The sequence below is a fragment of the Gobius niger genome, assembly GCF_951799975.1.
Source record: "Gobius niger genome assembly, chromosome: 2".
In the NCBI taxonomy this organism is placed as follows: Eukaryota; Metazoa; Chordata; class Actinopteri; order Gobiiformes; family Gobiidae; genus Gobius; species Gobius niger.
In genome coordinates, this window is record NC_136853.1 from 19,187,248 (window position 1) to 19,200,225 (window position 12,978).

General features: G+C 40.5%; 2 protein-coding genes across 2 annotated transcripts; one reads left to right on the forward strand and one right to left on the reverse strand.

The window, feature by feature from the left end:
• Positions 1 to 674: 674 nt before the first annotated feature.
• Positions 675 to 3,519, reverse strand: wbp1 (WW domain binding protein 1). The gene is made up of 4 exons (XM_079551746.1): positions 3,310 to 3,519; positions 2,758 to 2,860; positions 2,459 to 2,626; positions 675 to 2,255 (listed from the first exon to the last, which is right to left on the reverse strand). Exons 1-4 carry the CDS (start codon positions 3,370 to 3,372, stop codon positions 1,750 to 1,752), a joined length of 840 nt encoding a protein of 279 aa, XP_079407872.1. The 5' UTR covers positions 3,373 to 3,519; the 3' UTR covers positions 675 to 1,749.
• A 456-nt stretch (positions 3,520 to 3,975) lies between these two features.
• LOC306959392 (ADP-ribosylation factor-like protein 3) lies at positions 3,976 to 9,381 on the forward strand. Its single transcript, XM_079551492.1, is given in 7 exon segments — positions 3,976 to 3,982; positions 8,207 to 8,350; positions 8,442 to 8,520; positions 8,523 to 8,557; positions 8,664 to 8,714; positions 8,975 to 9,160; positions 9,326 to 9,381. Coding segments are annotated over 7 exon segments (546 nt in total). The 5' UTR covers positions 3,976 to 3,979; the 3' UTR covers positions 9,374 to 9,381.
• The last annotated feature ends 3,597 nt before the right edge of the window (positions 9,382 to 12,978 follow it).

Below are 12,978 nucleotides of genomic sequence, written 5' to 3' on the forward strand. Positions count from 1 at the left end.
TTGAGCGAAGAGGGAAAAGGCTCCCTAGTTTCTATTGCTTAAAATGCCTAATTTGTCACTGACATAAACAGGACGATTTATGTTGTATACCACTCTTGAATGCAAAGAAATGCTTCTATGGGGTTTCAGGTGCCCTTAGACGCACTACACAGTGACATTTGTATCCTATAGGAACTAACATTCAATCTGTGTTTTTATATGTGAATACAGAGGTCAGCAACAATAAACTAGTTAACAGCAAGCGTGCATTAAAAATACATTCTTTAACTGGACCAAAGCTGAACATACCTGTATGTTCCAGACACAACCAAAAGAAGAGACCTAAGAACGCACTCCACTAATAGTACCAGTACATTTGTTCATATATCAAGCTGGTTTCACCACTATCTGCTTTTGAACAAAATGAAATGTTTAAAAAGCAAAAAACTAATGCCAAAAGCAGTGCTTTTAGTGGAACCATTCTCAAATATTTAAACTACAGAAGGTCTTTAAATCTGAACAGAAAGAGAACCTTCAACATCGCAAATCGAGTGTAAAGTCAATGAAAAATGCTTTCCACCTGATGTGCTGCTGTTGCAGAGATGGAATGCTAACGGCCATGCTGTTGCTATGTTATGACATCACACACAACCTCTATACTTTACGTCACTGTCCTGCCCAATATGATATAATATGAAAAGACAATTTAAAAAAAAATGTACACCAGAAACTCAGGAGAAACACTAATGAAAGGGTGAGTGACGCCTGGACATTTACTAAAGCACAGTTGGTTATGTATAAAAACATGTTTTTCATAAACATTCGAGCAGTTGCTGCACAGAGGGCACAACTCAACAGAACTATCTACATAGCTTGAAGCCACCACAAGGCTTTTTTATTGATTACATTTTGGTGGCAGGCCACACCCTCTCAGTTGTTACTATTTTTATGACACACAGATGCACTGTGGGAAATCCCATGCATTCAGTCCATACTTGTGTAAGCAAACTACTCCAACACCCAAGCTCCTTTCTGATCACAAGCCATTGTATCAAAGTCTGATATAAAAACCGCAAAGTTAAAGATAATTATATATATATATATATTAAAAAAAACTGTAACTATCATGTTCCTGTACTATGGGGTTACTTTACTCGTTTGCCCTACTCTAGATGTCCCAGTGGGCTTCACACCAGATGCTGGTTACCATGACCTCAGAGTGAGATCACTGCAGCTGTGTCCCACATTTCACAGGCCACGCATAACCTCTCATGTACACACCACACAACAACAAGCGTCCTGTTGTATATTTATCCAGTGTCTTCAAAAGCCTTTACCCTTTGCCATGTTGTAAAAGAGAGGGAAATGCTGCCAACCAATTTAGCATGCTATATGAAGGAAACTAGTGGCAATAAAAATGAAATGTTTAGACCAGGAGAGGCCTGACAACAAATATAACATGGCAATCCTATTAAAGGTGGGGATTCAGAAGGGTCAGCTCCTGCAAGTGACAATAGTTCCCTTTTGTCTCTGGTTCTTAAAATTGGGATCAAACCAAGAAATTAGTAACAATATTTCTCATTAAAAAAAAAAGAAAGAAAAGAAAATACGACTTGGATATATTTAAATTCCCCGTTTTGTCTTCTATAAAGCTCAATTTTCATCATCAACACCCTCTTGTCCGTGTGTTAAAAGACAGCCGACATTCCCAGTGGTAATAATAATGGCTGCAGCTTTTATTGTCCTATGGTTAGTTGGTATAACCTCGGTTCACACCATGTGATCGTCTGAGCTGGTGTTTGCACTCTGGCCAGGCAACTCGGCAGTATGCTCTTTAGGTATGAAAGGCTGCTGCTGCTGTCGGGCTGAGCAGTAGCCCCCACCTGTGGCCTTACACATGCGGTGCTCTTCATCACTGTCCTCCTCAATCCCAGAGCTCTCATCCATGTCCACTTGGCACACGCACACCTCGATCCCCGAATCGCCTGTGACATGACGGCGACGAGTGCTGAGCTCCTCATCTTCCCCCCCGTCTCCACAGTCCGCAGAGAGACACTGTGCCTGGACCGGCATGGGTAAGGCTCCCTGTTGTGATGTGCTGGCTGAAGCGTCAGCGCCAACCGTGGCCTCGGCTTCAGAGGCGGCCTGCGGCTGGTTTACTGGTGGGGAATTTACCTGAGCAGCATCTGGAGGGTTTTCTGAATAAGGAGGTGGTGGTGTTGGGGGATGGCCCACCACTTCTTCATAGTCAGGAAGTTTGCAGTCATTCCAAAACCCTACAAAAGTGTAAACATACATGTATAGTGCATTTTTATAAAGCATGAACGGTGTTTAATTCAGTGTGCAACCTTATCAAGTAAATATAAAAATAAAAACGTGCTGAATCGTGCTGATCTTAATGTGGTCAGTTGCAAACACTTCAGGAAACTAGCAAATTTAAAAAGTAAAAAAAAAAAGTCTTAAAAGCACAGACACTTACTCAGATTAAGTGGTGGAGGAGAAATAAAGGAGCTGGACGCCCCCTGGTAGGCCATTAGGCTGATCTCACGCTGACGTTGCTCTTGCTGGAGACGCATCTTGACTCTTCTGTGACGATAGGCACAGCAGCAGCTGAGCATGATAATCAGGGTCCAAACAAGCCAGAACCCTGGAGGATGAGGAGACATGCTTCACACTTAAGCACCCTTTTATAGAATTTCAGAACATCTCCACCTCTGCACTATGTGAGAGATGGAGATGTTTGCTACATTGACTTTATGGGACAATACTCATACTCACACCAAAGCTCGTAGTAGTACGTGCAGCATTCTGTTTCTCCGCAGCAGTAACCCATCTCACATCGATACTGCTCATTATTTACCCCAAAACAGAACTCCTTTGCCTACAAGAAAAACATACGAGTATTGGAATATCAATTTAGATAATCAAGTGAAACTCTTACAAAGTTTAGAATATTATTTAAGCACATCCCCGCTACGTTTAAGGTGTTTGTTCTTAAAAGTCCGGGCAAAATACAGTCAACCAAGCTATTGTACAAGCTAGCTTTAAACCATAAATGAACATATGCCGGGTGTCTATTAGCAAAAGCTAACAGTTGTGTGTGATTTAAAACTAGGTTAGCCGGTTCACTCCGTGTCTACTTTGTTTTATTTTTCCCTTTAGGGTTAATAGTTAAACAATAAGCCTAATAGAGTGATGTCAGTCTGAGTGTTCGTAGCAAGCGGTTCCGTGTCCTTTGTGGAGGAGACAAAACCCGGCCTTCGCCCAGCCCACAGTCCGCGGCTTTGCCTGCAGATAACGCCGACCCGAAGAGCATCAAACGCGGCTTACCTGCACCAGACAGGTCCCAGCACAAAGCAGACCTACAAAGGATCCCAGTGTTTTCTGTGGCATCTCTCTGGGTTTACAGCCTCGACCACGACGGAAAACATATAGCTAGTGCTCGGTTAAATAAAAGACTTGTTGAGGTACCAGCAGAAATCCGAGTCTTTTTCAGCTTGTTTTGTTCATAGAGAGACGGCGGTGAAGGGGCGGTTGGGAAAGTCATAACGGGTTTAAACTGAAGGGGGCGCTGTTTACCAGGTATTGTCCAGCTTCTGGATCATTGTGTTGATCTATCTCAAGCAGGTGCGACTGCAACTATTCTGTTAATATTGGAGTAATAGCCTATTGTAAGTAAATATAGTGTTAAGTAAGCCTAAGTGGGAAATGGCACTACTTTCTGTACCTACATGTAGTTGAAGTAGTTTGAGTTAATCTTCAGCAGTTTATGAACTGACTGCAAACACTGAAGTTTGATGCAAACGGATGTGGGGGAAAAAAACGAAAAGAAAAAAAACATGGCCCAAAAAGAGATAATTGGTGTAGGCCTACGTCGCCTATGTTCATGTAATTTACTATGACGTCATTATCTCCATGGGAACAGAACTTGCAGCAGTTCCTAAAGTAGCCTACAGTAAATGCTGTAATCCAGTGAGGCACGCTCCGCCGCCACAACGGTATGGTGAGTTTCCTCTTGAAATGCATTGCAAGTATTCTATTATTTCACATTATCGCACAGAAATAGTACATTTTAGCATTGAAATGCCAGAATTGTATTTTGGACAAAATCGACAGGAACTGAGCCTCATCTTGACTTTGTTGAGAGGGGATTTTGTATAGGTAGCCTACCTTTTTGTATTATCTTAGTTGATTAAAGTGGACAAGGGCTGTGCGGGGGGAGAAACAACTTTGACGTTACAGGTTTCAATTGTAAATCCATCAAAGCTTACCGTGTAAACGTTAAATTATACTATGTTAAATTGTTGCATTTCCCCCCAGTTATTAAGCCACCAACTGATTGAAAAGTTCTAATAATAATAATAAAAAATAAATATTTCATTCTTTTCACACGATGCAAAAAGATTTAATGTTTTTGCCCTTTTTTATGTGTTCAAAATAAAATGGACATAATTAACAAATGTTTACATATTAAAATCAGGCATTAAGGCATTACGGTCAACATTATGTTTTAGTAGCAAAGGCATGAAAATTACTTGTGGTGATATTGGAAAGGCCTTTCTGCCATAAACATAAAAGTTTGTGAATGCAATCACTACCAAATACTGATGGGGTACAACATTTGTAAAAAACTGCCCACCATTATGACATCATCTTCACATTGTAAAACAGAACTTTCGAGAGTAATCAGTGTTTAGTGTTTTGTTGTTAATTGGAAATCTGAAAATTGAACAAAATTATAATTCTTACAACAAGTGTGTGAATTTGATCCTTACAAAGATAGTAAGAGCAAACTGACCCCAAATCTGAAACATTTGCTTCAGGTTTTGGCCCCCACCCCACCCCTATATGTTGCCTACATAGTTTTCTGTAAGTTCCCTCACTAGACATGCAGTTGCATATGTTCCTCTATTTGAACTTCTCCTTACATGACTTTCTGGCTCATCTGTGTGTCAAATTATTGGGTATTTGTTGAACATGCTGCACAAACATACACAGCCTGTAGCCAACACACTCTCATTCATACTTCTCGTTACATCCACATAGGTAGCAACAAGGATGGGTCATGCCCAGGAACACAACACAGTATGCCGTGGTTGGAGTAAGACGAATGCTCTTCTCTGAGCCACATTATTTTCAAACAGAATCCTTAGTATTCTAGACTGAGTGCCAAAACACATAACAAAGCAGAATGGACACTCATTTTGCTTCAGATGCCATACTGTTGCAATCCTGTGGTATCTTCAACACAACCTCCATAGATTATATTAGACATCCTGAGTGTTAAAATAAGTCCATGGCTTTTCTTAGCAATTGGCTTGAGCACTTCATGTAATCATGGCAGGAGCTTTGGGAGTCACTGCATGTTGTAAGTCATTGTATTAATACTGGCGACACCTGTAGCTAACAGCCGCCCCCACACACCTTACTTTTTAATTTCCTTTATTTCATCAGGGGAAAACATTACAAACACATTCTTATTTACAATGTTGGCCTGAAAGTGCTTTAGGTGCACTTAAAGGAACAGGGAATGGGATACAAGAATAAACAAATGCAGTCGATGGTTATATACAGGGGATTAAAATGATTTATTTCTAGTATAACATGAGGTGTTAAAATGTTCTTCAGTCTGTGTTTGTCTGAGAGAGTGACATCAGTGATTCTAACTTTAGTTTGTTTTGGGCGGAATCTTATTCTTTAGCAGCAGCAGCGGAGTGAAAGGGCATGAGGCGTAAGGAGGACTTGGTTTCGGGAACTCGTAGCTTTATGAGCTGTGACGATAGTGCTAATACCTGGAGGCGACTGTAACTGTAGCTGGTACAAATAGTGAGATAGTGAGTCCCTACATAGTTTAAAAGATGAACAGGACCCAGAGTGGATGTTGCGACGGGACCTCAGTGATTGCCAAATCACCTGAGAGTTTTTGAAGGTGAGTTTACAAGCATGCCGGGAAATTATTTCTCTATAGTTGAACAGAGGAAGGACGGACATTTCCACAATGACATGCTTAAGGATGTGAAGGGGGAACAGTTTCAGTACAAAAAGCCCAGTTTAGCTTTAATTTTTGCTTGTAACTTGGTGATTTGATGTTGGAACAATAAAGAGCTATCTAGCCAAAATCCATAAGTAACTTGCTCTATGGATCCATCTGAAGTGGCAACATTGAGTTTGGGAGAGTTAGCAGATCTATTAAGATTTAACCAAGTAATCTTCACATTGAGAGAGAGGACCAAATTAGAGCTGTTCCATTGCAATACAAAATGGTGTAATCTGCATACAGGTGTACAATTCCTTAGCTAGCAGGTTGGGATATATCATTTATGAATACAGTTGGACCTAGGATGGACCCCTGAGGAATCTCAGGTATCAATAAAAATAGCTGCACAATGTTGCTTAGAGTCTAGAGCTGGAGGACTTTCAAAACAGCTGGGACACAGCCATGACCTGAACAAAAACCAGACTGTGCTTAAGTCAGTGTGTGGTCCTCGAGGTAACAGTTGTTTATCACAATCAGAATCATTTATTAACGGCCACACGACCGAGTTTGCAGAATTTGTTTTCAGTACAGCACATCATGCTCACATGTCCTGTGTCAGTCACATACAGATGCAACATTGCAGACAACAGATTTAGATACAGTTACTATGCATTTGTTTAGTGTCCTATGGCACTTGGGAAAAAAACTGTTGTTAAATCTATCTGAGTTGGATTTCAAAGGCCTGTAGCGCCTTCCAGAGGGCATGAGTGTGAACCGGTGGTGAGCTGGGTGTGTGTGTGACGCGTCTTTGATACAAAGTCTCTAGGAATGTGAGTGTGTGGCCAGTGATTTTAGATGATTTGTTGATTATACTTTGGAGTTTTATGGGTGAATGACTGTCCAAGTTTCCATACCAGGCTATTATTGAGGATGTGAGGATACTCTCAATTATGGATGTGTAAAACTGAAGGAGGATGTTGTGTCTGACTGACATTTTTGAGCTGTCGCAAGAAAAACAGTCCTTTATTGGCTTTTTTGTAGGTTTCATCTGCATGCTGCTCCATTGGAACGTGTTACTGATGTGTGTACCGATGTGTGTTTATTGACACATTGGGTTGCATAAGTATCTTATGCAACCCAACTTTTCGACATTTTGCCAAACTATGGACCATAAACATAAATATATTTAATTTAAATTTTATGTGAAAGACACACACTAAGTGACACACAATCGTGAAGTGAAATGAATTTTATACATGATCTTCAAATGTTTTATAAATAAAAAACTGAAAAGTGGGATTTGCATAAGTACCGCCCCCTTTCCTTTTAGTGCAAACAATTGCCTTCAGAAGTTGCAAACAGCAAACAGGACTTCGTATGGTTTTCTTTCAAATTGGCTTTTTTTAGCCACTCTGCCATAAAGGCCAGATTTGTGCAGTGTACGACTAATAGTTATTCTGTGGACAGTTTCCCCCACCTGAGCTGTTGCTCTCTGCAGTTCATCCAGGGTCATCATAGGCAGCTTTATACTTCTCACTAACTTGATCCCGACCCGGACCTGTCTGGTGTGTTCTTGGACTTCATGATGCTTCTGCTCCACAATAGTCTCTTAACAGACCTCTGAGACCATCACAGAGCAGCTGTATTTGAAACGACATTAGATTGAACTAAGGTAGACTCTATTTAGTCATTGGGTCAATATGTGATCATTCAGAAATCATCATTCAACTTCTGAAGGCAAATGGTTGCACTAAAAGGAAATGGGGGCAGGTACTTATGCACATACCACCAGTTTTTCATTTATAAAAAAAAAAATCTATTTATAAAAAAGTATACATTTCCTATCACTTCACAATCATGTCACGTAAAATTTTAAATTAAATATATTTATGTTTGTGATCTATAGCGTGGCAAAATGTAAATAATGTAAATAATTATTGAATGCACAAGGTAATACAAAGATGTATCTAATTGTTCAGGTCAGAGTCAGTTTTGATAGATTAAAATAAACAATAGTGGTGTGGCAATAACAGGAGCTAGATATTTATTCACCACTTGCATCAGACTATTATCCAAAAAGATGAGAATTTGAGTTATTAGCCAATTTTCTCATATATCGCCAGGATACCAAAAGGCACTTCTCAGAGAGGACAAACAAAATGTGGAACAAATCAATGCCATGCATTGCATATTTTTTTATTATGAGTTTTTTGTGGGAGTTTAATCTGACTTGAAATCTTACACCCATAGGGCTTACTATCCATTCTTCGTAGACTGAAGCAGGCTCCAGAACAGGAAGTGCGCTTGCTGTTGCTGGGATTGGATAATGCTGGAAAGACAACTTTGCTCAAACAAATGGCAGCTGAAGATATCAGTCACATCACGCCCACACAAGTAAGATTATCATTATCATAATGTAAGTGTGTAGATAGATGTAATATAATCTCATCATTACTGGAAACAAAATGTGTGTTTTATTCATCAGGGTTTCAATCTACAATCTGTCCAGTCATCAGGATTTAAGCTGAATGTTTGGGACATTGGAGGTCAACGCAAAATTCGCCCCATTGGAGGAATTATTTTGAGAACACAGACGTGCTGGTACAACCTGTTTGTGTGCATACATTACTTTTTTTCATTGCTGAGTTAGTAGGAAGTTAGTCCTAAGAAATGTGTTGATGTATTTGTTTCCGTTATATATCCGCAGATATACGTCATCGACAGCTCTGACAAGAAACGTCTTGAGGAAACCAGTTTGGTGAGAATGGTCTCAATGCTCAATCCATCTCCCTATTAGCAGTGTTTTTACACCGAACCACTAACCCATTCACACTCTCAGTCATGCACCAGTACATACAAACACAAGAGGCAAGGTGGGTGAAGTGTCTTGCCCAAGGACACAATAACAGTGTGTATCTACGGGAGCCTAGATACAGACTGAAAGAGATTACAATTAATAAAAAGTTTTGGCTTCGCTATGAAATGAACAGCATTGAACCTGTTGGACTGTTTTCCCAGCAACTGTTTGAGTTACTGGATGAGGACATGCTCGCTGCAGTGCCACTGCTGATCTTCGCCAACAAACAGGACTTGATGACAGCCTTCTCAGCGTCAGATCTGGCGGAGTGTCTGCGTCTGCACACGATCCGTGATCGCATGTGGCAGGTCCAGGCCTGCTCAGCATTAACAGCTGAGGGACTGCAGGTAAGACCTATGTAATCATACATGTACAGGGAAACCTTATTATCTTAAATATGAGTTCAATAAAGATAACAATACACTAAACCTTTTTTTGTTAATGATTGGGCGAACAAGCCCTGCGGTTGCTTTAGTTTGTTTGATTTTTTTTTTTGTTCTTGCACTTTTCAGGATGGTATGACCTGGGTCTGTAAGAACATTACGACACATAAGAAATAAGCAGAAACCGAAAATCCGCAAACAAACACCAGGTAGCAATGTACTGATGGTCCGAGTCATCTGGCTGGAGGGTTTACCTATTGTGCATGTATTTGGTGCATACTGTGAAGAATTTGCTTTTACGCACATTTATAGATTAAATGATATGACCCTAACGTGCAATTTCTCACATAAAAGTTCCACCTAGTCACAGCTAGAGGTCTCCCTTGAGTCACTACCTTCTCCAAAAGCCTCTTTGCAGCACTTTAGCAGATTATACTGACAGGTTTGATTATTTGTTTTATTGTTGAATTACATGCTAATCTGGCACTGCACCTTTTAAAGTAATTAAGTGTATTACTATTCCTTTTGGTTAACTTTGGGAATGTCCAGCAACTCTTGTCTGATACAGTAGGAACATTGTGGGATGGTGAAAAGTTGTTGCACAAGCCAAATGTTCACCAAAGGCTCAGTGAAATCCTCCTGTGAGAAAAGAATTAGCTGAAATTCTATTCTTCTTCTTTCAAACATCTCCATATAGTTGCTACAGCAAATCAACCTCTCACCTTGTACACCAAATTTTTCTCAAAGCAATTGCATTTCTCTCTTTTTTTTTTCCCGGTTTATCTTCTTTGGTACAAAGTGCACTAATCTTAACTGGCCAACTGCTTCACTGTGATCCTTTGGGGCATTTACATACAAACCTTTTCCAGGCCTAATAGCTCTCCAATACAATTTGCATTTATATAGCCCACTTCATACCAACATGATTTGGCGCCTTTGCCCGTGATAAAAATAAACTACCTCTTTTGGCCTTGAGTTACGGCATGCTGATACTTCTGCTGTTTCGCGGGCGATGTAAGGTTGGCTGATTTTAATATGTCAGAGCTGCTTGACTTCACGATGCATGCAAGAAACAAGTGCAAAGAACCCCAAAATTGACTTTTTTTTAAATAATGGTCTTCAATGGTTTTTGCATATTGTTGATGTAGCATTTCTGTCCATGTTGACCTAAGGACGGAAAGTCACGAGGTTTATCCGCAGCAGATCTTTGAATATACACTGAGCGAAACAAGCGTCACTTAGAAATGCTCCCATTGTGTCCAGATACTCCACACTTTTACGAGGGTCTATGGAGCGTACATCAAAAGAGCAAACTAATGAAGAAGGAAATGAAAACTTACCAAGCGAGACAGACAATAAAATACCCCCTATTCCTTCACTTTGCGCGGCTTAATCATTAACGTCTAATTCATGGAGTAATCGCCGGGCCTGTTACAAGACAAATCCCACTTGTACAAATATCTTACAGCCGCTATTTACACTGGGAATTATTTTTTATTAAATGATTGCACGTGACCAGAGTTGATTGGAAGAGTATATGGAGCCAAGAATTACCTGTAGGAAAGATTTGGGCTCGTAAATCATGAGACTTTCTCAATGATTGAGGCCAAACGGCACAGTGGCCTCCCACACAGGCCACACGAAGGGCACAGACGGTCACTCATTACACTGTCAGAGAGGGAAAGGCATCATGTGACTCTATTAGACTCTTTGCACAAACACAAACATCGTAGCTTTAGTCCAGTTCTTTGCCTGAACAGTTGTGACGGGGCAGGGGACAGTGCCTTATTTTCCTGCTACAAAAGAAATGGGGTGTGACCTCCAAAAGTTTCCCATTCATGCATTTAAGATTTGTTGAAAAATTTGCACTAATATGTGATTCATTTTAATGCTTCCTATAAATCGAGTGTGAATAAACAAGTGCACAACTAAAGCATTATACCCCATGTAAAGTGCAGCAGATAAATACATTTGCCCCACTACAAGAATACTACTACTACTAATTTCACATAAGCCAATCTTTGAAAATGACTGGGTGTCCACTCAAATCTTTCCACTCAAATGTGTGTATGCATTTGCTTTGGTTTTACAGACTTAAAGTAGAGTCAAAACATTTGTGAAAGGATTTGTGTTTAATATTTCATAGAGCAGACTATAAACAAAGATGGAGCCCAATATGGCCGCCACAAAACCTTAAAGATGTGTTTCAGGATTCATTAGGCACAGACAAAATAAATGAATGTTTATTGAATGTAATAGTTTTTTCTTGGAATGACTGTCTGAAACTATCAGGCTACACATGTCTCATGTGGTGGTTTATTACATGTATAATGTATATATGTACATGTACTGTAAGAGTGAATACCATCCCTGCAGTGTAACTCAGCATGGGGTTCAGTGTCAGCTGATCTTGCTTTACTAATGCTGGACCGAGATTTCGTTTCTGTAGAATAGTACCAGTTTGGTTTAGTTTAGTGTCCCAAATGCTGTCTAATTGCCCCATATCAATTAGTTGGTAGAAAGTAGTTCTAGTTAGACGCCTGAGATGACCAGGTGTGTCAGCACAGGAAAGCCGAGCCAAGGGTAAGGGGCTCTACATGACTCGCTCATGTACTGACCCGGATGGTGCACACATCACACGGGACATAAATGACACTGGATGAATGATCGGGCGAGGTGGAGGATCACCAAACCTAGTTGTATCCCATACATCAATGTGCACATCAGACTATTTTGTGGACACCCAGATTTTGTGAATTTTTTTTGTTTTACCAAGTTTCACAATCTGAAGTATTTTTCTTCTCATCTGCTGCACTAGTAGCAACAGTTTATAAGAAACTATAGCCCCACTTCTTCACAAATTATGATGCATTTGACAAGGGATACTTTAGCTTTTTCTTCATATACATTTTACTGCAGCTATTTTCTTCATACTCCACATTTTTGAAGTGTTGAGTGAGATTTGATTGTATTGATTGACTGTATTGATACAGATGTAGACTTAAATCAGTCAAATAATGAAGTTGTAAAGTTTAATAATAAAGTCTCTAATTCTGTTTGACCTGGTTTGATAACACAGGCACGGTACTCCATTATGATTATTTGCATTGAACTTTTATAGTTAGTCAACATTTCTGTGAAATACTTATATGTTTAACTGTTTGTGAATGTGTAGTTTGTCTCCTGTACTTTTTCAATAAAGGATTTGTGCACTCTATCTCTGTTTTATCTGTGAAAAGCACTTTAGAAAGAAACTTTACTTACTTACTTACCACTCAATATTTACTAAAGGCGAGGACTCCCACTTTCTTGAGTAAGTTGGGTTATATTATCCAACTGTTTTACTGTATTATTGTTACATGTCAATTCAAAGAGAGGGAGCTGAGTCGGGGGGCGAAGCTCTCGATTTACCGATCGATCTATGTTCCCACTCTCACCTATGGTCATGAGATTTGGGTAATGACCGAAAGGACAAGATCGCAAATACAAGCGCCCGAAATTCCTCCGCAGGGTGGCTGGGCGCACCCTCCGAGATCGGGTGAGGAGCTCAGTTACCCAGGAGGAGCTCGGAGTAGAATCGCTGCTCCTTCACGTCGAAAGGAGCAGCTGAGGTGGCTCGGGCATCTGTTCCGGATGCCTCCTGGCCACCTCCCGCGGGAGGTGTTCCAGGCATGTCCTAGTGGGACAAGGCCTCGTGGAAGGCCCAGGACACGGTGGTGGGACTATGTCTCCGAGCTGGCCTGGTGTCGCCTCGGGGTCCCCCCAGAACAGCTGGAGGAGGT

Coding starts and splice junctions, on each gene's coding strand:
- wbp1 (XM_079551746.1), bottom strand. CDS start 3,372: ATGCCACAGAAAACACTGGGATCCTTTGTAGGTCTGCTTTGTGCTGGG. Junction 2,861..3,309: donor CTGGGACCTGTCTGGTGCAG/GTAAGCCGCGTT, acceptor TTTTTCTTGTAG/GCAAAGGAGTTCTGTTTTGG. Junction 2,256..2,458: donor TCCTCCACCACTTAATCTGA/GTAAGTGTCTGT, acceptor ACACTTTTGTAG/GGTTTTGGAATGACTGCAAA.